This window comes from Ctenopharyngodon idella, chromosome 8, assembly GCF_019924925.1.
Source record: "Ctenopharyngodon idella isolate HZGC_01 chromosome 8, HZGC01, whole genome shotgun sequence".
NCBI lineage: Eukaryota > Metazoa > Chordata > Actinopteri > Cypriniformes > Xenocyprididae > Ctenopharyngodon > Ctenopharyngodon idella.
In genome coordinates this window covers 34756158-34776945 of record NC_067227.1, presented here as the reverse complement: position 1 = coordinate 34776945, position 20788 = coordinate 34756158, and the positions used below count along the sequence as shown (strand labels likewise).

General features: G+C 37.0%; 3 protein-coding genes across 6 annotated transcripts in view; all 3 read left to right on the top strand.

The window, feature by feature from the left end:
• Positions 1 to 20788, top strand: part of LOC127517455 (zinc finger protein 208-like) — a 138661-nt gene that overhangs the window by 72145 nt on the left and 45728 nt on the right. The window lies entirely within an intron of this gene.
• The window catches only part of LOC127517459 (E3 ubiquitin-protein ligase DTX1-like), a 185519-nt gene continuing 169020 nt past the window's right edge, over positions 4290 to 20788 (top strand). The window contains exon 1 of the mRNA XM_051903161.1: positions 4290 to 4520. The gene's annotated coding sequence lies outside the window, so the exon portion shown is untranslated. The remainder of the gene's footprint in view (positions 4521 to 20788) is intronic.
• Positions 4290 to 20788, top strand: part of LOC127517460 (E3 ubiquitin-protein ligase DTX1-like) — a 185519-nt gene continuing 169020 nt past the window's right edge. For both annotated transcript variants that reach the window (XR_007931252.1, XM_051903164.1), the window contains exons 1-2: positions 4290 to 4520; positions 6970 to 7644. Coding sequence is in view for 1 of the 2 variants with exons in the window: in XM_051903164.1 (XP_051759124.1) it covers positions 7389 to 7644 (256 nt within the window). In the remaining variant the exon portion in view is untranslated. The remainder of the gene's footprint in view (positions 4521 to 6969; positions 7645 to 20788) is intronic.

Here is a 20788-nt window from a genome sequence, read left to right as displayed (position 1 = left end):
AGAAACAAGATTATTTTTCTTACCCCATTTGGCAGATAATTTTGCTTGTTTTAAGCAAAAACTCACTTTATTTTGAACTTCATTTTGAATTTTTAGATATTTGGACTGAAAACAAGACAAAAATACTAAGTAAGAAAAGCATTTTTTGCGGTGCTAACAAACGGAAATCATTTTGGTGCGGGAAAACAAAAGCACCAACACATAAGTAAACGTAATGAATAAAGTGCCTGAGCTTTAAAATAAATGTTGAGTTTAATTGAAATACTTCTTTGAATGACATTTTTATGAAGTTACAGACTTCAAACGCTCGTACAGAGCAGGAATGATCCGTTCCCACAGACACTTTGTGTTTATAATTTGTTTTGCACTCTCTCATCAGGCTGTACGCGGATGCTGTGGTAGCCTTGGTAACGCGGATGTTGGGAACAGTCTTGCTTCTGTGGTCAGTGATGATTTTAGAAGTACAGTAAATCTCCTCAGACACTAGAGGACGCTGTGTCTGTTTCTCAAAACAACCTGTCCAGTCAAAAAGATGAATGATGAATGTGCAGCAGTTGATTAATGATTAGACGTATGTTTATTATTCCTCAAATGACTGTTTTATTGTCTGGAAATGTTAAAGCATTAATCTCTGAATGTGATTGCGAGCAGATTACTTTGCTGTATATCAAAATTTTCCAACCTGGTACTTCTTGTGGTGTTAAATTGAATCAGTTCACAGACTTTACCATCGCAGATCATATACTGTATTTACAATTTCCACTCTGAATGATATCAAGAGACAGTGGAATTAAACTTACTAACTTAATTACAATATTGCAAAGTCAATCCTGATTACATTCAGATGGAATTTGGCATGTTCTTTTTAAAGAAATAAATGTTGAATTGAGCGAATGTTAAATAAAAGGAGAATTATATACAATTATATTAAACGTCTGCCTGAGAAATCAACATCAGCTAGATCTAACTAGGCCTATATCATCGTTATATATCTATATTTATCATCATATCACCCAGCATGCTCTGGTAAAGCATTAAGGCATTAGACATTACAGTATGACTTTCTATAAAGCTGCTTGGAGGCGATGTGTGAAAAGCGGTGTGCAAATCAATTTGACTCAACTTGATAAAAACATTATTAGAAGTTTAGTCTGGTTGTGAGGCTGTGAACTTGTTCTCAAAGTTTTTGGTCCTGGTTTTAAAAGGCCTGAAATGACCGTATGTTACATTAGTTTGATGTAGATGTGTCTCTTACTAACTGAAATAAAACAAGTTCCAATCATCAACATCAAAACACAAACACACAAATATATACAGTGTATATATATATATATATGTATATATAGTGCTGGGTAGATTACTTGCAAATTGTAGTCCGTTATGGATTGCAAATTAGGCTACATGTAAAAATTGTATTTTGTATTCTGACTACTTTTTGATTACTTTTGATCCAGCTGGGGTTAGTAAAAGAACCGCAGTCGATGAAAAGCTAATGATTAATTAAATCATAAAAATGTGAAATGAAAATGAAGATTTTTTTTTTTTTTAGAAAGGAAACTTTAAAGGGTTAGTTCACCCAAATTTCTGTCATTTATTACTCACCCTCATGTCGTTCCACACCCGTAAGACCTTCGTTCATCTTCAGAACACAAATTAAGATATTTTTGATGAAATCCGATGGCTCAGTGAGGCCTGTATTGCCAGCAAGATAATTTACACTTTCAGATGTCCAGAAAGCTACTAAAGACATCGTTAAAACAGTTCATGTGACTACAGTGGTTCAACATAAATGTTATGAAGAGACGAGAATACATTTTGAGCGCCAAAAAAACAAAATAACAACTTTATTCAACAGTATCTAGTGATGAACGATTTCAAAACACTGCTTCATGAAGCTTTACGAATCTTTTGTTTCGAATCAGTGGTTCAGAGCATCAAAGTCACGTGATTTAAGTAAACGAGGCTTTGTTACGTCATAAGTGTTTTGACATTTCAATGGTTCTCGTGACTTTGGCAGTTTGATACATGCGCTGAACCACTGATTCGAAACAAAAGATTCATAAAGCTTCATGAAGCAGTGTTTTGAAATCGCCCATCACTAGATATTGTTGAATAAAGTCGTTATTTTGTTTTTGGCGCACGAAAAGTATTCTCGTCTCTTCATAACATTAAGTTTGAACACGGTAGTCACATGAACTGTTTTAAATATGTCTTTAGTAGCTTTCTGGGCATCTGAAAGTGTTAATCGTCTTGCTGGCAATGCAGGCCTCACTGAGCCATCGGATTTCATCAAAAATATCTTAATTTGTGTTCTGAAGATGAACGAAGGTCTTACGGGTGTGGAACGACATGAGGGTGAGTAATAAATGACAGAAATTTCATTTAAAAGAGTTAAAAGGAGAATTAGGGAATAATTTACTTCCATTGTGTGAATAATATGTAATCATGTAATCCATAAAAAAGTAACTGTAATCTGAGCAATATGAGCATTTTAAAACATAATATAATCTAATTACAAGTACTTCATTTTTGGAATCTGATTACATAATCCTGATTACATTTAATCAGTTATTACCCAGCACTATGTGTTTATATATGTGTATATATATATATATATATATATAATTTTTTTTTTTTTTGTGAGAATACGGAAGGCGGTCTGGCAGAAGCTAGATATTTTACTTTATAACTTGTTAAATATGGATATTTTTCTTACACAAACGCATCGCTTCGCTTCAGAAGGCCTTTATTAGCCCCCGGAGCCGTGTGGAGTACGATTATGATGGATGGAGGCACTTTCTTCAGCATCATCCTCGTTGATCCTGTTCACTGGCGTTATAAAGCTCTGATGCGTCAGGATATTTATTAATATAACTCCGATTGTGTTCATCTGAAAGAAGAAAGTCATTTACACCTAGGATGGCTTGAGGGTGAGTAAAGCTTGGGGTAATTTTCATTTTAAAGTGAACTAATCCTTTAAGCCTTGTCTGTGAAACCGGGAGTATGTTTAAATTGACCTTGAAGGTTCCTCTTGAAGGAGGCGACAGTATTACAGCGCTGCTACAGTACTAATACTATTACAGTTTCACTTGACTTATCTGAGCTTACGCTGGAGCAGATCAGAGAGTGAGCGGTGCGGAGCTCAAGCGTCAGTGTCAGTGTCAGTGCGCTCCTCCAGACAGGCTTTCAGTTAGTGTGTGACACGCAAAGATTGATGCTTTGGCTGAGAAGAAATATTCATTAGTTTGAAGAAATATTCAAACTTAACAGCCATTTCTGTCAGTAAAGTATTTACAACTTCTTTACAGTATCACACTAACAATCAGGCTGTTGTTTTCTGAATATATGAGTAGGCCTATATGTCAACAACACTCTTGTGTGGTGTAATATAAATTCATAAAATGATCAAAAAATTATAAACGCTTTACAATAGGGTCTCATTTGTTATCAAGGCTCTCTATTAATCTTAATGTTATTGATAAAAATGCAATTATTTATTGTTTAACTGATGTTTACACAACTTTTTGTTTACTAAATGTGTTAGTATTTGTCGAAATTAACATTAAGATTAATACATGCTTTAGAAGTATTGTTAATTTGAACTACACTAAAAAATGACTGTAAAAAAACAAAACAAATTTACACAGTAAAATACCGTTTTCAATTGAAACAGTAATATACCATATTATATACCAGTAATATTTATCGTTTTAAGGGGCCTGTAGGCTACTTTCTCGAAAACAACTAATAATATTACCCAAAATGCATTGTTTTTTTTTATGGTATATTACTGTTTACTGTTTACAGTCATTTTTTAGAGTGTATAGTTTATAGTATGGTTTCATTTGTTATGTTACCAAAATTATTATTATTATTGCTGTCGTTTTAGTAGGCTAATGTTCTGTAATTTATTACACACTGTAAAAATGATTTATTAAGTAGTAGGTTTAATAAAACAAAGATTATTGGAGTAGCCTCCTTTTACAAGAAAATACTATTTCAGTCTTTCTAGTTCACAATTTCACGTTTTTTGTAATTAATAGTGCAATTTACTAGCAATTTCTTAGTGAAAATTGTTTATACACCATTTTTTTCCCAATGTATAATGGATTATATTTTTAAACAATATGAGTATTATGTTTCTCTTAATGGGATTTCTGAGGTGGAAGTCCCGCATGAGATCGTTTGAACGGAAAATCTGATTTTCTCATGCTGAAATTTCCATGCTGAGGTAAATAGAGCTGCTCATACACACACACACGCGCGCGCGCGCGCGCACGAGCAACAGTCGCGCGGCGGAGGATGCGCACAACATGAGCAACAGCCAATACAGCTCATGCACAGCAGAACACGGTGAATTCTGACTCTCTTCGGCTCATTTCGTGTCGGGAATGTGATCTACAAACACTTTATTTGTCCGGCCTTTCGTTTGAGGCCGGTTAGATGCTTTTTGCGTCCTTTATTCTGGATCAAACCTCCGGTTCATCGTCACGGTTCGGCGGAGACGCTTCACATCACAGGTGACTGATTACTCTTTCCTCATTTCTGCGTCCATTCTGAGGTAAAACAGGCTTTACCTGAAATAAAATAAAATGAATTATTATGCATGTACGATGTTGTATCCATCCATTTGAATAAATAAATGTGTGTCCCATTTATTCCTAGAGATCAGTGAGCGCGCATTTTATATCTAGCAATGAATCCTCGCTTTGACTAGACCTGCGTGAGACGCTTTTAGTGGAGAAAATCGTCCCATCTGATCCGGTGTGATGCACTGATGAGTTTCTGATCGAATCAAATCAAGAGGAGACGCGGATCGCGAGTCCATATGGAGAAGAACGACATCATTTGTTCGTAAATGAAGATGAATCGAGAGCAGATTTACGAGCAGAACCGGCTCTTCTACACGCCTGCCCGTTTACATGGACCTCAGGCAGATGTTCGGCTAGAACTGTGTTATAATAGACCAGATTTGAGGCCACATATGCGATCGCACGCGCTTATTTCCCCGTTAGATTCGGGTTTGGGTTGCGCGCAGAACATCACGCGCGGCGGAGTGAGGAACATATGAAGGGTTTATTTAGGATTTATGATCAGTTTATCATGTTTAGCGATCATGTAGTTGTTGATCACTGATACAGGATCTTTCATTATGGTTTATTAAAGGGCTCATCATGGGTATCAGGAGGAGAGGGATCTCTCTCTCTCTCGGTATGAGTGTTTTTTCAGTCTGTCATGTTCGCATGGAAATGTCTGACATGATTTCCTACAGGTTCTGCATGTGGCATCAGTATAACCTACTCGCGGCAAAAGTCAACACTAAAAAGAATTGTTTGTTTAACTTAAAAAAAGTAAGTTTCCTGGTTGCCTTAAAATTTTGAGTTTATTAAAATTAAAAATTTGAGTTAATACAACGAAGGCGATTGGTTTAATCAACAGAAACTCAAAATATTATGTTATCTGAACCACATTAATTATTGAAGTTGATTTTAAAAAAAGAAAAAATGCTGATAACAAATCATGAAAATATTTTTTATAGTGAAACTGCAATGTAAACAACTATAACTAATATCGAAATGTGACCCTGGACCACAAAACTAGTCATAAATATCAATTTTTTTGAAATTGAGATTTATACATCATCTGAAAGCTGAATAAATAAGCTTTCCATTGATGTATGGTTTGTTCGGATAGGACAATATTTGAGGGTCTGAGGGTGCAAAAATTCAAAATATTGAGAAAATTGCCTTTAAAGTTGTTCAAATTAAGTCCTTAGCAATGCATATCCACTCACAAAAATAAATTTTTGATATATCTAGGTAGGAAATTTACTAAATATCTTCATGGAATATGATCTTTACGTAATATCCTAATGATTTTTTGCATAAAAGAAAAATCAAATAATCAATAATTTAATGTACTGTTTTGTGGCTCAGGGTCACAAATGTATTTAAAATTTGAAGCTCCATAATGCATCTGAGACATTCCAGTTCAATAATAAATCAAATTGTTGTGGACTATAGTATATTTGACTTTTTTAAGTGGTGTTACTGCAATATAAAAATGCCAAAAAGACTCGTCTAAAAACGCGAGACGCAGCGCTCAGGAATGGTTTTAAAAAAAGCGCAGTGCAGAATGCGAGGGTCTTGAGACGCGTTTTTGAGACGTGACGCAATAACGAACAAATAAAACAGTTGCCGCGCCAACTTGCTACTGTAAACAGAAGCTCGCAACGCTTGCCCCGCCTCCGAGTTCTTCTGATTGGTCCACTGTTTTGAAACTGACATTGATGTGTGGCGCTGCGTGTAAAAGTTGAAATTCTTTTAACTTGACACAGCGTCTTAAAAACGTGGCGCTTATGTGCGAGGCGCCGCAAAAGGCGCGAGACGCGAGCGTAACGGCCATGTAGCGCAATGGAAAGTAGCGCATTGGAATAGAAAAATGGATTCTGTGTGAATGGTCCCTTAGGCCATTTGTCCACCAAAGCATTTTTTCCAGCGGCTGGTGTACTTTTCCAATCGTTTTCAATGGGAGCGCCGCATTTTTTAAACGCCAGGAGCGTAACGAGGCGCTGAGCGTCTTTTTCGCGCTCTGCATTTTTTACCAGTCGCCTCGAGTTGAAGAATGTTCAACTTAGGGTAAAACGCTGCACTCATCACTGTCACTTTGTAGCCGTCCAATCAGAGTGGAGGAGGGGCGGGACAAATACAACACCGACCAACCGCCACATTCTGCTTGTACAATGTCAAAAGATGACAAGCATAATAATGGAAGAAAATAGAAACAGTACAGAAACAAACTATCTGTGAAATGAGATACTAGTAACACTTCCGCGGATATTAAGATTTGGTGGACAAACGGCCTTAATGATAACTCTACAACTATTTAGTGTGACCTTCAATAACATGAAATTGTCTTCTCTTTTTTTTTTTGGCTGATTTTCTCTCTTTTTTCCATCTGTTTCATTAGATACTCAATATTACTTCAGACTAGACCAGAAAACTGGACTTCAGGATTACAGGTTTTCTGAGCATCATTAACAGTGACTCTTTCAAAACTAGATCCCACTGCATATCCCAGATCATCTATTCTGGATTATTCTTCTGAGGAGGAGTTACTGTGGAGAGCATGATTACTTCCAGAGCTGGAATACTAGAGACTAATCTAGTTTATGTGGGCAAACTGAATTACATTGGCAAAACCCTAATGTGAACAGAGCAGCGGCTAATTCATTTTGCTGCAGGACGTGCATTGACTTCCATAGCAGCTCGTGTAGTTTCGGAATGTTCACAGTGTCTTTTCATTAAGAACATTCTATTGGAAGGTTATTTCCTGCATATATTGTCACAAATTCCGTTCTGCCTGCTGTTGGTGTGGAGTTCAATCAAATGGCTCGACCCGGCTCCGGGGTTCTGGTGACGCTGGGAGGCGGATACTCGTCTCAGAGCATGGCGAGGGTGGTGGTTTGGGAATGGATGAATGAACACGGCCGCTGGAGGCCGTACAGCGCCGCTGTTTGTCATCACATCGAAAACGTCCTGAAGGGAGACGCACGTGGGACCGTCATACTGGGACAGGTGGATCCGCAGCTCGCGCCGTACGTCATAGACCTGCAGTCCATGCATCAGTTCAGACAAGACACAGGTGAGTCTCAGATACACACTGCAAATAAATCTCTTCGCTGATGCACTTTTTTTTGGATGTTTAACAATGAAAGGTGAGTGGGAACTTTAGTAAGTGTTTAGGCAAGTTCACACATTCACATTCAATTCAAATCCACTTCACATGCACTGCAAAAAATACATTTTCTTATTCAGTATTTATGTTTTCCAGTACAAATATAAAAAAGTCCAACTGTAGTCAATAATTGTATCCCTTAAAACTCATCTCTGATCACCAAAATGACATATTTAAATGTTTTTACTCCTTGAAAAATGCCTTAAAAAGTAACTCTACACCCTGGCCTCATTTAGTATACGCAGTTCTATGAATATGCAAATTAGCCCCGCCTTAAAGCACATTAAAAACAACACACAGACATATAAACAACATTAAAAACTTGATTTTCACCACAGGGTGACTTTAAATCAAGATGCACTTAATTGAGAATGAATAGTCTTTTTTTTCTGAAAATATCAAAATGAAGTGATTTTGTGCTTACAACAAGAACAAAATATCTGTCAGTGGTGTCATAAAAATAATATTGTTTCCCTTTTGAATTAACATTATTTTTCTGACCCTATTAATGGATATTTTTTTCTTATTTTAATCATAAACTCACTTAGTTTTGGTAAATCTTTGGTGTCTCCAGAATGTGTCTGTGAAGTTTCACCTCAAAATACCCCACAGATCATTTATTATAGCTTGTCAAATTTGCCTCTATTTGGGTGTGAACAAAAACACGCCGTTTTTGTGTGTGTCCCTTTAAATGCAAATGAGCTGCTGCTCCCGGCCCCCTTTCCAGAAGAGGGCGGAGCTTTAACAGCTCACGCTTCGGTCGCTCAACAACAACAAAGCTGGAGAATCTCAAAATGAGGATTGTCAGTAAATGGTTCTTTGATGCTGTTCACTTTATTTAAACAACTTATTTTGATTCAACACCATTGTATTAGGTTTCTGGTTCAAATTTAATTGCTTCTTGTCAAATTGACTTGAAACAATTACTTTTTGACTTAACTTGATGTTTTCATATTAAAATAACATGTTTCAATCAAGTAAACTCAAACAGGACTTTCACTTCCCATCATGCTTTGCAAAGGGGCTGATCTGGGAGAGTAAATGTTGGAAAAAAAGTTATTTTAAGCAGTTTTTAGCAACATGAGAATATGAAGAGACTTTTTAATGTTTACTGTTCTATTATGTTGGTATTTAAAAAAGTTTCTGTTATGTTAATAGTTTTAGTGTTACCATTGTGGTGAAGTGTAGAACATGTGCTTGGGTTGAGGACCTGCTAACAACAATTAAAGTTGTTTTAATAATAAAAACAACTATTTTGGGCATGCCATAGATGGAATAAAACCATCTTCTGGCTAACATCTAACAATAAAGGTCTTTACAAAGTAAAGATTTTGCAAATCGTTCTTGAACGCATCCACTAAATAAACTGATCAATTAAACTGGATTACTTGTTTTAATTTCTGTTTGATATTAATTTTAGGATAATTAAACTTAATGGTTTTGGACAAAATTAAGAATCTTAACCTGATTCAACTAAATGGCATTGGGTTAACCTTGTGTAATAAATTTAAGTTAACTGAATTAAATAATGTTAATTAAATGCAACATAACCAAATTATGTGGAACTTTTTTATGTGTTACTTAAAAAAAATTAAGTAAATCCAGCGTATCATTTTTTTGAGTGTACATTGTTCAAAGTCGGACACTGATGGAGAGACTCAGGAAGAAGTTACAACTTTTAGACGTTTCTGAATGGTTAGTGGATACATTTGTGGAGTTGATTTAACTCATCCACTAGCATGTGCCGTCACGTTAATCTTTTGTGCAAATCCAGCGTTGAATTGACCCTCGTTTGTGAAGCAGTCCAGCGTAAAATGACGGCATGATAACAACAACTCTTCCTCTTCTCTAAATCAGCCCAACATGGCCTCGCCCCCTTTGTTGTGTGTTCTCGAGGGCAGGGTTTGTGATCTCACCAACCCGGGAAGATGCTTGTTGTAGTCCATACAAACCATTTGTTGTAGTCCTTAAACAGAGAATTCTTTAAAAGAAAATATCTCTCTTTGCATTGAACTTTGAGCGTCGTAATGTTGTTTATGCTCAAACAGCAACATTACACACTAACTAAAGTTAAAAAAGTCAAATCATAATCAACCACCCCTTTAAATATTAAACAAGACTTTGCTTCTGGAGTAAATGCATCTTGATTTAAGAATGTTTAGATATTCAAAAAAGGAAGTCATTTTTTACAGTGCATGTGAATTGATTGTGAACGTGTGAACTGCTAAACAACTAGTTGACTAACCGCTTACAAAAGTTCCAACACATCAAAAGCACACCTTTCAAGGTTAAACAGTCAGATAAGAACGTCAGCGGAGAGACTGAGAGAACGTCTGAGAGGTTCTCATGTTCTAGTGTGTGTGCTGCATTTGAAGTCAACTCGATGATCAAAGAAAGCTTCAGGGGTTAGACTGTTTGGAAAATCTGTGCAGTCCTAACCAAGAGCTGATATTCTCAGAAGACCGTCCCTCTCCGCACACATGCACACACACACACACACACACACACACACACACACACACACACACACACACACACACACACAGATCGGCACGTCCCCAGGGCTCTCTGTTCGCATGATGCCATTGCCGCAGGCCACTGTTTTCCCTCATGAGAGAACGTGACCTAAAGTAGAACAGTTCAGGGTTAAATTAGGACACATGGGATGCTCCGTGGAAAACAGAGCTGTGTGTTATTTTGGTGCATGTTTGTGTTTATTACAGCACATCTTTTAATGGCAAAGTGTGTCATTTCCGTGGAAATAACATCACCAGATGGTATTAGTAAAAATATTTCGACAGATTTCCTCGCATTGGTTTGAGTCAGCGTTTCTTTATCAAACCACAGTAACTCTGAACATTGATCTGATGTCACTGCCGTGTGATCTGGATGTTGGTGTCCCTTTCTTCTTAACTAGGTTAACCAGCAATGCACCTTAGCTAAGTTTTTTTCTGGAGAACAGCATAGTGATGGTACTAATCAGCATGTAAATTCAAAACTGGATGCAGGAAGGTTGTTTAAATAGAAGTTCATCTGAAAGTAAAAGAAAAATGTGCCACAGACTCGTCTGGATTTTTAGGACTTCTGGCTAATCTGTGAAAGCCTAAAATGAGAAATCAAGAATTTGTGTTTTCACTGCTTCGCCAACATCCAGATGCTCTCTCTCTCTCTCTCTCTCTCTCTCTCTCTCTCTCTCTCTCTCTCTGTGTGTGTGTGTGGGATGGATGGGTGGGTTTACTTTTAGTTATACTTGTGGGACAAAATTGTCCCCAGAAGTGAGCTAAAACTGTCAAAACCTCCCTTTGGGAGTTTTTAAACACTCTAAACATGCATAAAGTTTTCTTTTATGGTGTTTAGTCATTTTAATGGGGATTATCTAAAAGCAATATGTCTAAGGTACGTTGTCATTTATGTGTGTCTGTTTGCTTAACCATTGTTATATATAACCATTGGAGCAAAATCAGTTAAATCTGATAAACCTTCCTTCCATTTGGGGGCGTCTTCATTTGGAAAATAATTAATAAATTAAGCGAAATTATGAATTGAGTTATTGAGTAAAATGACTCAAAATTCATTTTGAGTTATGAGTAAAAATTAGGTGTCTTAGATTAGATGGGTTTGATCAGAACGCTGATGTCAAATAATTCAGAATTCAGTAATAAGAAAACTATAAAGAGATTTTTCTGTTTCATTGTTGCAGTAGTTACTGCATTTTATCTTGTGTGTGTGTAAAATTTTGGACCATGGATTGTATGTATGCATGCTTATTTTAGGTGTCCTGGTTCTTCCAGATGGAGCTCTCTTAATAGACTTAGTGTTCTGAGATTTATCTGTGTGAGTGTGTGTGTAGTAGTGGTGGTGTCCCTCCCTTACTGCTTGGATCTGTCAGTTTCCTCATGTGCAGTAAGTATGCAGTATGGTACAGTGTCTAATAAACAGCAGCTGGTCACTAAGGTCACACTGACATCGCTCAGCCCTGCAGAGAAATGAGGTAAATCCGATCAAATCTTCCAGGCCATCACTATGTGGTTGCTAAGGTGCTTTTTTTGTCATGGTTTCATACAGTTGCTAGGGATTTCTAAATGTTTTTTTAGCATGTTGATCTACAGAACAATAGCTAGCGTGTTTTGACTAGTTGCCAAGGCATTGCTATGTGGTTCTAAGGTGGTTTGAAGCACATTTTTATGCATTTGCAAGAGTTTTCTAATTTTTTTTGCATGTTGCTATACAATATCAAGTGTGTTCTTATTGGTTTCCAGGGTGTTGCTACATAGTTGCTATGGTGCTTTGGATGGTTGTCAAGGCGTTGCTATGTGGTTTCTAAGGTGGTTTTAAGCATGTTTTTTTCAGTTGCCAGGCTTTTCTAAATGGTTTTTAGCATGTTGCGATGCGGAATAGTAGCTAGTGTGTTCTGACTGGCTGCCAGGGTGTTGCTATGCAGTTGCTATGGTGCTGTGGATGGTTGCCAGGGCCATGCTATGTGATTTCCAAGGTGGTTTTGAGCATGTAAATGCAGTTGGGAGGGCTTTCTAAATTGTTTTAGCATGTTGCTATGCAGTAGCTAGGGTGTTCTTATTGGTTGCCAGGGTGTTGCTACGTAGTTGCTATGGTGCTTTGGATGGTTGTCAGGGTGTTGCTATGTGGTTTCTAAGGTGGTTTTAAGCATGTTTCTATGCAGTTGCTAGGGTTTTCTTATCCTTTTTAGCATGTTGTTATGCGGTCGCTAGGGGGTTCTGATTGGTTGCCAGGGTGTTGCTATGCAGTTGGTATGGTGCAGTGGATGGTTGCCAGGGTGCTGCTGAGTTGTTTCTAAGGTGGTTTTAAGCATGTTTTATGCAGTTGCTAGGGTTTTCTAAATGATTTTAGCAAGTTGCTATGCAGTAGCTAGGGTGTTGCTATGCAGTTGCTATGGTGCTTTGGATGGTTGCCAAGGCAATGCTATGTGATTTCTAAGGTGGTTTTAAGCACGTTTTCATGCAGTTGCAAGAGTTTTCTAAAAAAAAATTTAGCATGTTGCTATACAATATCAAGTGTGCTCTGACTGGTTGCCAGGGTGTTGCTATTCAGTTGCTATGGTGCTGTGGGTGGTTGCCAGGGTGTTGCTATGTGGTTTCTAAGAAGGTTTTAAGCATGTTTTTATTTAGTTGCCAGCCTTTTCTAAATAGTTTTTAGCATGTTGCGATGCAGAACAGTAGCTAGTGTGTTCTTACTGGTTGCCAGGGTGTTGCTATGCAGTTGCTATGGTACTATGGATGGTTGCTAGGGCATTGCTAGGGGTTTCTAAGGTGTTCTGGGTTGCTTCTATGTGCATCTATGGGATATTTTCACCTGTTTTATGGTCCAACAGGTAAAAGTGGTGCATCTGATCACTTAGTAAAGTGGCAGCACCCTCTCCTCAACAACACACAGGATTTCAGGGAATTATTTGTGTCTGGAGCACAAACGCTGCAGGATGACGCACACACTCAACTTTAATACTGACTGTTAGAGGTTTCATCACATCTCTAATAAGGAATGACAACAGAGGTACAGATTGAGTATCTGTGTGATGAACAGCAGTGCAGAGACTGTGTCAGATGCGATTGTGTGTGTTTGAATGGGGTTTGATCTCTGGCCAGACTAAATCGTTCTGTTTGTCTCAGGAGAGAGTCTGTGGTTTTCTGCAGTGCTGTAGACGTCTTCTCTTACACGTCTAATGCAGATTTGTAAAGTGACACTGCAATCATTTGTTTTGCTCAATGGACTGGCCAGAGATATACAATGTTGTATTCAAGGGCACATTATAAATCACAGTATAAATCTTATCAGCCAATCAATATTAAAAATAAGTTTTAAATGCCTGCTTTAAAACTAAACTAGTTATGCAGCTTTCCTGAAGCACAAATAGTTCAGCATGGTGCTAACAATGTCATGGGTTTGATTCCCAGGGAATGCATGAGTTGGAAAAATGTATAGCTTGAATGCAAGTCGGTTTGGATAAATGCATAGAAGTAAAGGTTCTGCTGGAGATTGAGTTTGTATGTAAACTGCAGCAGGCATCACATAGCTGTCATTTGCATAAAGTTTTTTTTCACAGAACACGCCCACAGTCACCCGAAAACATTATATGCTGATCCTGACGAACACCTAGAAATGCTGTTATTATAGTCGGCGGCAAGCTAATTTATAGTGTGACTAATTTTTTGTGTCTTTAATTCAAAGAGAACAGCCTGTGGTCTACGCCATGGCTTGGCTCATGAATATTAATTAAGTTAGGTGATATCTGATTTGCTGAAAGGCAGATGTTAGTAGGTGAGCTTTAGCCAATAGGATTAGTGCATAATGCTTTCATTCAGTCGAGTGCTTAAGCAGTCGTTTGGCAGATGCTTCTGCTCGGTCATAAAGTTTTTGTTTCATGCATCTGGCTGCTTTTTGCCCTTCATGCTGCTGTCCAGTAATTTATCTGCCAGAAAGTAGTGTTTACAGTCATTTCTAGAGGTGGAGGGATCAGGTACAATGATGGCTATGACTGTGATTGATTGATTGTGTTTTTTATGAGTGTGTTCGACTGTGATGTTTCTGTTTACCTTCAAGGATGGGTAGTTGTCATGGTAAGATTTCCACAGCTCTGTTTTGAGCGTGAGAAACTCATAAGAGCTGATGTGTGAACACTGTGGTGTGTGTGGTCACAAACGTGTTAGTGTGTTCTTTGAATACAGGTTTGTATTGTGTTAGTGTTTTTTGTAGGGCATTTGCGTGCATAGAGTCTCATACCTGTGCATCCTTACTGAGAATGAAACTTATATATAGGTAAAGTCTATAGCAGCAGTTTCCCAGCAAACGAATGAACAACGCTTCAAAAGTTTGGGGTCTTTTGCAATGGAATTTATACTTTTATTCAGCAAGGACACAAAAAATTGTTCCAAAGCCTTTTGTTGTTAGATTAACATTAAAGCATTAGTTCACTTCAGAATTAAAATATCCTGATAATTTACTCACCCTCATGTCATCCAAGATGTTTCTGTCTTTCTTTCTTCAGTCGAAAAGAAATGAAGGTTTTTGAGGAAAACATTCCAGGATTTTTCTCCATATAGTGGACTTCACTGGGGTTCAACGGGTTGAAGGTCCAAATGTCAGTTTCAGTGCAGCTTCAAAGAGCTCTACACGATCCCAGACGAGGAATAAGAGTCTTATCTAGAGAAACAATTGGCCATTTTCTAAAAAAAATAAAAATGATATACCTTTTAACCACAAATGCTCATCTTGCACTGCTCTGTGATGCGCCACGCATTACATAATCACGTTGGAAAGGTCATGTGTGACGTAGGTGGTAGGGGCGAAAAACTCCATCTCATTTTCTCCTCCAACTTCAAAATCATCCGACATCGTTGTTTTACCTTTTTTTGGCAAAAAAATGGTGTTTGACTTTGTCTTTGCACGTTTGCTTTGTAGACACTGGATCGGTACTTTAGCCTACGTCACGCGTGACCTTTCTACGTGATTATGTAATGTGTGGCGCATCGCAAAGCAGTGCAAGATGAGCATTTGTGGTTAAAAAGAATATAATTTTAATTTTTTTAGAAAATGACCGATCGTTTCGCTAGATAAGACCCTTATTCCTTGTCTGGGATCGTGTAGAGCCATTTGAAGCTCCATTGAAACTGCAATTACCCGTTGGTAACCATTGAAGTCCACTATATGGAGAAAAATCCTGGAATGTTTTCCTCAAAAAACTTAATTTCTTTTTGACTGAAGAAAGAAAGACATAAACATCTTGGATGACATGAGGGTGAGTAAATTATCAGGAAATTTGAATTCTGAAGTGAACTAATCCTTTAAGGACACAGACAAAAGTGGGTTCATTAGGCTGTTGTTACTTTAAGAGCTGCACGGATCCAATAAACTGTTACACACGTTTTCTTTCTCTTAAGACATAACCGACTGTGTTTACTAGAATACTCACCAAGACGGGCATTTTGACATAATTTTGAGTGAATTTGTCCGTTCAAGCGCAAGAAGACATAAAAGAGAACTCAATTCAGTATTCACACGGTGTCTGAGAGGCGGCTTTCTAGGTGCGCGCTTCGGATGTTTTCGCACAGAAAAATTCTTGCACAGCATGTGAGTACTGAATTAAGTTTTCTTTCATGTCTTGTGCTTGGATATTTAAATTGGTAAGGCTTAAAGGGGTGGTTGATTATGGTTTCACTTTTTTAACTTTAGTTAGTGTGTAATGTTGCTGTTTGAGCATAAACAACATCTGCAAAGTTACGACACTCAAAGTTCAATGCAAAGGGAGATATTTCCTTTTACAGAAATCACTGTTTAAGGACTACAACAAACAGCTGGTAGGGACTACAACAAGCTTCTTCCCAGGTTGGTGACATCACTAACCCTAAAATTTACATAAACCCCGCCCCCGAGAACACGCAACAAAGGGGATGAGGCCATGTTGGGCTGCTTTAGGGGCTGTTCATATACCGCGTTTTTTCCGCGCGCAAGTCAGTTATTACGCATCCAGGTGCATCGAGATGAAAAATTCTCAACTTTTCAGAAAGCCACAAGTGCACCGCAGGTCATGTGACAATAACCAACCGATCAGCTATGCCCTTTTTGTAACAAAACTGAAAGCTCAGACGATCATAGCTGTACAGGGCGGGTTTTTATTTCTCATCTCCATCAATATATCTAGTATTAAAGCTAATGCAAGGGCTAGAAATTAATTAATCCTTAGCTGATACTTCTTCGTCATCGTGGAGAGTGCAGTTCATGGTTGCATTGCAACAACAGATGCCACGGGTGCGTGAGATTCTCCAGCTTTGTTGTTGTTGAGCGACCGAAGTGCGAGCCGTTAAAGCTCCGCCCTCTTCTGAAAAGGGGGCCGGGAGCAGCAGCTCATTTGCATTTAAAGGGACACACACAAAAACTGCATGTTTTTGCTCACACCCAAATAGGGGCAAATTTGACAAGCTATAATAAATGATCTGTGGGGTATTTTGAGCTGAAACTTCACAGACACATTCTGGAGACACCAGAGACTTACATTACATCTTGTGAAAGGGGCATTGTAGGTCCCCTTTAAAGGTACACTATGTAACTTTTGGCCCTCTAGCGGTTAAAAAACAAAACTGCATGCATTTTGTGGAAGAACATTGTTTTGGTTGTGCTTCGGCTCTGTGTGACTGTGCAGATGAATATGGTTATCCTGCTCATAAAACACTCATTACCAGGATTAAGATATATAACCAGTTTAGATGGAAAAAATCTCAAGCTGTCTAGCTGAAGGCATTACTGTAGCTTTACCCATTAATAGACACGGTACTTGTTGAGTAATAAAAACACCATCTTTGCGTCGCTTTTACGACATTTCAAATCCCTCAGTTCTCGCCATCTCCGAAAAGTCAAGCTAATGTTTATTCTTGTTTTATTACGAGCTCTGTTGCCTTCTCTTTTTGCCAGCAGACTCTCCTCTGTTCTGCGTTTGTTTAAAACGGGTGATTCTCCGGAGGTTGGAGATTTAGCGGTTCCATGTAAACCTTTCTCGCTCGTTGTGACAACTAACCTCTGCCACTCCTGTATGCGTCAAAGTAGCAAATTTTCTCTGTTTTTTCTCTATTTGTCAGGCACACAAGTAGCCCCGCCCACAAACTTATGCCATTGGTTGAGTCAGAATATTTATACATCACACGCCTCAGCTTTAGGTGTCATGTGTGTGTTTTACAGGCCGTCTGACAGATGAGTTGTTGTACTTGCAGGGCAGTTCATTACAGCAGCCTCTTCTGTATTATCATCACGTTTGCACACTGAAGCATTTTAAAACAATTAACCTGTAAATGTGATGTAAGACGCCTCCCCTCGCTCTTGCTCTCTCTCTCTCTCTTTCTCTCTGGTCAGCACTTGTCTTGTCTTGACTGGTGGAATGAATAATATCAGCCAGATGCTTTTTGGCAGCAGCTCCCCATGCGGCCGATCCAAAATGGAGTAGCGTACGGCCACAGTTTCCACTTTGCTCATTAGGAATGACAGCCAAAGGTGCTCTTAGAAGGATCTGCAGTCTCAAGGTGAATTTTAATCAGGCAGAACATGACACGTCCTTTAGTTCTACTTATTTTACTTTCTTACATGAAGTTTGAAGCAAGAATATTATCGTTAACTAAAACTAAAACCATTTAAAAAAACATATTTGTTTACTTACAATAAAATAAATGTTAACTGAAATAAAATAAAATATAAAAATGTAAACATTTCATTTCTAATTTATTTAGATTAACTTGAACTACTGCAATAACATAAAATATTAATATAATATATTTTTAAAAAAACAAATAAAAATGACATAAACACAAAGTTACTCAAACTTTTACTAAAATTAAAATGGAAAATATAAAAATTAATATTAAAAACTGCAATATAATATTAATGATAATAAAAAATAAATGCGTTTGTATTTTTTTTCTGCTTAGCAATACAGTGATTGGAAAACAAACTAGAAAACCATGTCAAAATCTTTATGATTAATATAGTGTTATTTTAGTATCATTGAGACACTATTATTGTCTTTTATATTTTGAATTAGTTTTTATTTTTGTATTTTCCATTTTAATTTAATTAATTTTAATGCTGTATTTATTTTAGTAATATTTTAGTAATACAGTTATTTTTTTATTTTTTTATTTTTTTAAAGTCTATAGTGTTTATATTCTCATTTCTGTTTTTTTTTTTTAATTATTTTAGTACTTTGACTTTAAACTAAATGAAAATTAGAAATATTCTTTTGGAAACTAGCCAGGTTTATTTTATTAATTTATTTTTATTTATTTATTTATTTTTCAATCTTATTTTATTTCAGTTAATGTTTAATATATTGCAATTAACTACGTTTTTAATGGTTTTAGTTTTAGTAAACTACAATAACCCTGACTCCGCTATGATTCTTTCATTGACAGGTGCTTATCTTAAATACAGTTTTTCTGACATGATTTGAAGACATCAAAATGACAGGCTCCGCCCCCAGATTGTTAGATTAGAGGCTCCGCCCCCAGACAGTGTGTGGGAATAGTGGAGGTGTTGAACTGCTTTGGTTTATCACGGGGTTTTCCACCGAGTGTGTGCATGTGTGTGTGAGAGAGAATGCGTTTTGGGTTTTTCTTGCAGGAAATACAGTGGTCTTATCTGAAACACTTGACACCGAAAGCTGCATCACAGCAAAGCATCTACTGTACCCTCTGAATTTACTGTAGTACATCATATACTGTATGTGTATGGATCTGTTTAGTGAAGTGGGCATAATCGTCGCTGGCGCTCACATACTGGGCATCACAGGGGCAGCGGACACTTTGTTGTACCAACTTCCTTTGGCGCAGGACGGTCACGATGCATGTACACGTGTGTGTGTGTGTGTGTGTGTGTGTTTTGGGTCCTCTGCAGTCATGGCTTAGAGCTACAGTCTTTTAAGTCCTTTTTTTCTGCAAGCTCTGCGGTAACTCTCTGTTAACTAGCAGCCTCAAAGGATTCGCACTAGAGCAAAGCCAATATCTCTATCTGTTGCAATGGCAAAATGATTTTTTATCTGTATTCAGATAAAACCGCATGTGGAGTTTGACTAAACTGAAAAGTACATTTTACATGTAATTCTGTTCCCTTTGTTGACATACAGCAAATGTTGGTTTATCATCAGATCTGATGACACAGTACAACAGTACCATGTTTTTTAAAAACCACCATTATTTACAGCAATATTCCAAGGCCCTGTGAGTTTTCCTGTCGTTCATGATTTCTTAGTATAAATATATATATTTTTTTACTCTCAATTTTTACCTGTATTTTTAAAACATTTTTAAAAAAAAATTTATTTTAACTTTTTTTTTTTCGAATTTTAACTTTTTTTTTTTTTTTCGTGAAATGACTTTATTCTCAAAATTTAATGTTTATTCTCAACAATTTATTTTAACTTTTTTCTCGAAATTTAATTTTTTTTTTCTCGAAATAAACACGACTTTATTCTCAATTTTATTTTAACATTTCCTGAGCATCAACCCACTGAGTGAACAGCAAAATGCAGACGACTTCATGAGACTAATGATGAGCGATTCAGCGCTTTTATTTCCAACATGTGCTCATTCATGGCTGTATTATTTAATTCATGCAAAGTTACATCTTGACGGATTATGCATAAACTAGCTACGTTTCAAGCATTTATGTAACACATCTAATTTGTGCATTAATGGCTGTTATGTTAAATAAAGTTTACTAATTACAGCAAAGCAGGTAAGTATACTTTACATGTGCACGCCGTTGTCTCGTCTCCCCTCAGATGCGCTGTAATGGCGATCCTGCGCGCAATTCTCAAAAAACCCACAAGATGGTGGCGTTTATCGGTAAATCCGATATTACAAAACCGATATCCGATTTTGGTAAAATGCTTAAATATCAGGGAAAATATCGGTAAATCGATATATCGGTCGATCTCTATTTTTTACTCTCAGTTTTTACTCGATAAAATACTCATGAGCTTGGTGCAAGTAGCAAAGTGTATAAAATGTACAATGCACAATTTTATTAATTTACATGACTTTTCCAGATCTCGAAATCACTTAATTATATATATTTAATATATATAATTAATATTATATAATTTATATATTATAATAAAATACATGTTAACTTTAATAAAATATAAATATATGAAAATATAAAAATACAACAATATTCGAAGGCCACATGACTTTTCCAGTCGTTCGATATATATTAGTGTATATATATATATATATATATATATATATATATATATGTATATTACTCTCTGTTTCTACCCGATAAAATACTTTAGATCTTGGCATAACTACAAACATTTATACATATGTAAACTGCAGTAAAAATGCTCATGGATCTTTATGATTTTATTAATGTACATGACTTTTCCAGGTCAGCCAGATGGTCTCTTTCTGTATAAGTGGGCAAGTCTTAACTAGAATAAGCTGCGAATTTGACCAAACTTAATGTAAATGTCAGAAGTCTGATGCCGTGTGACCGAGAGGATGAGTGACCGGAAGCGAGTGTAAAGGGAAAGTGT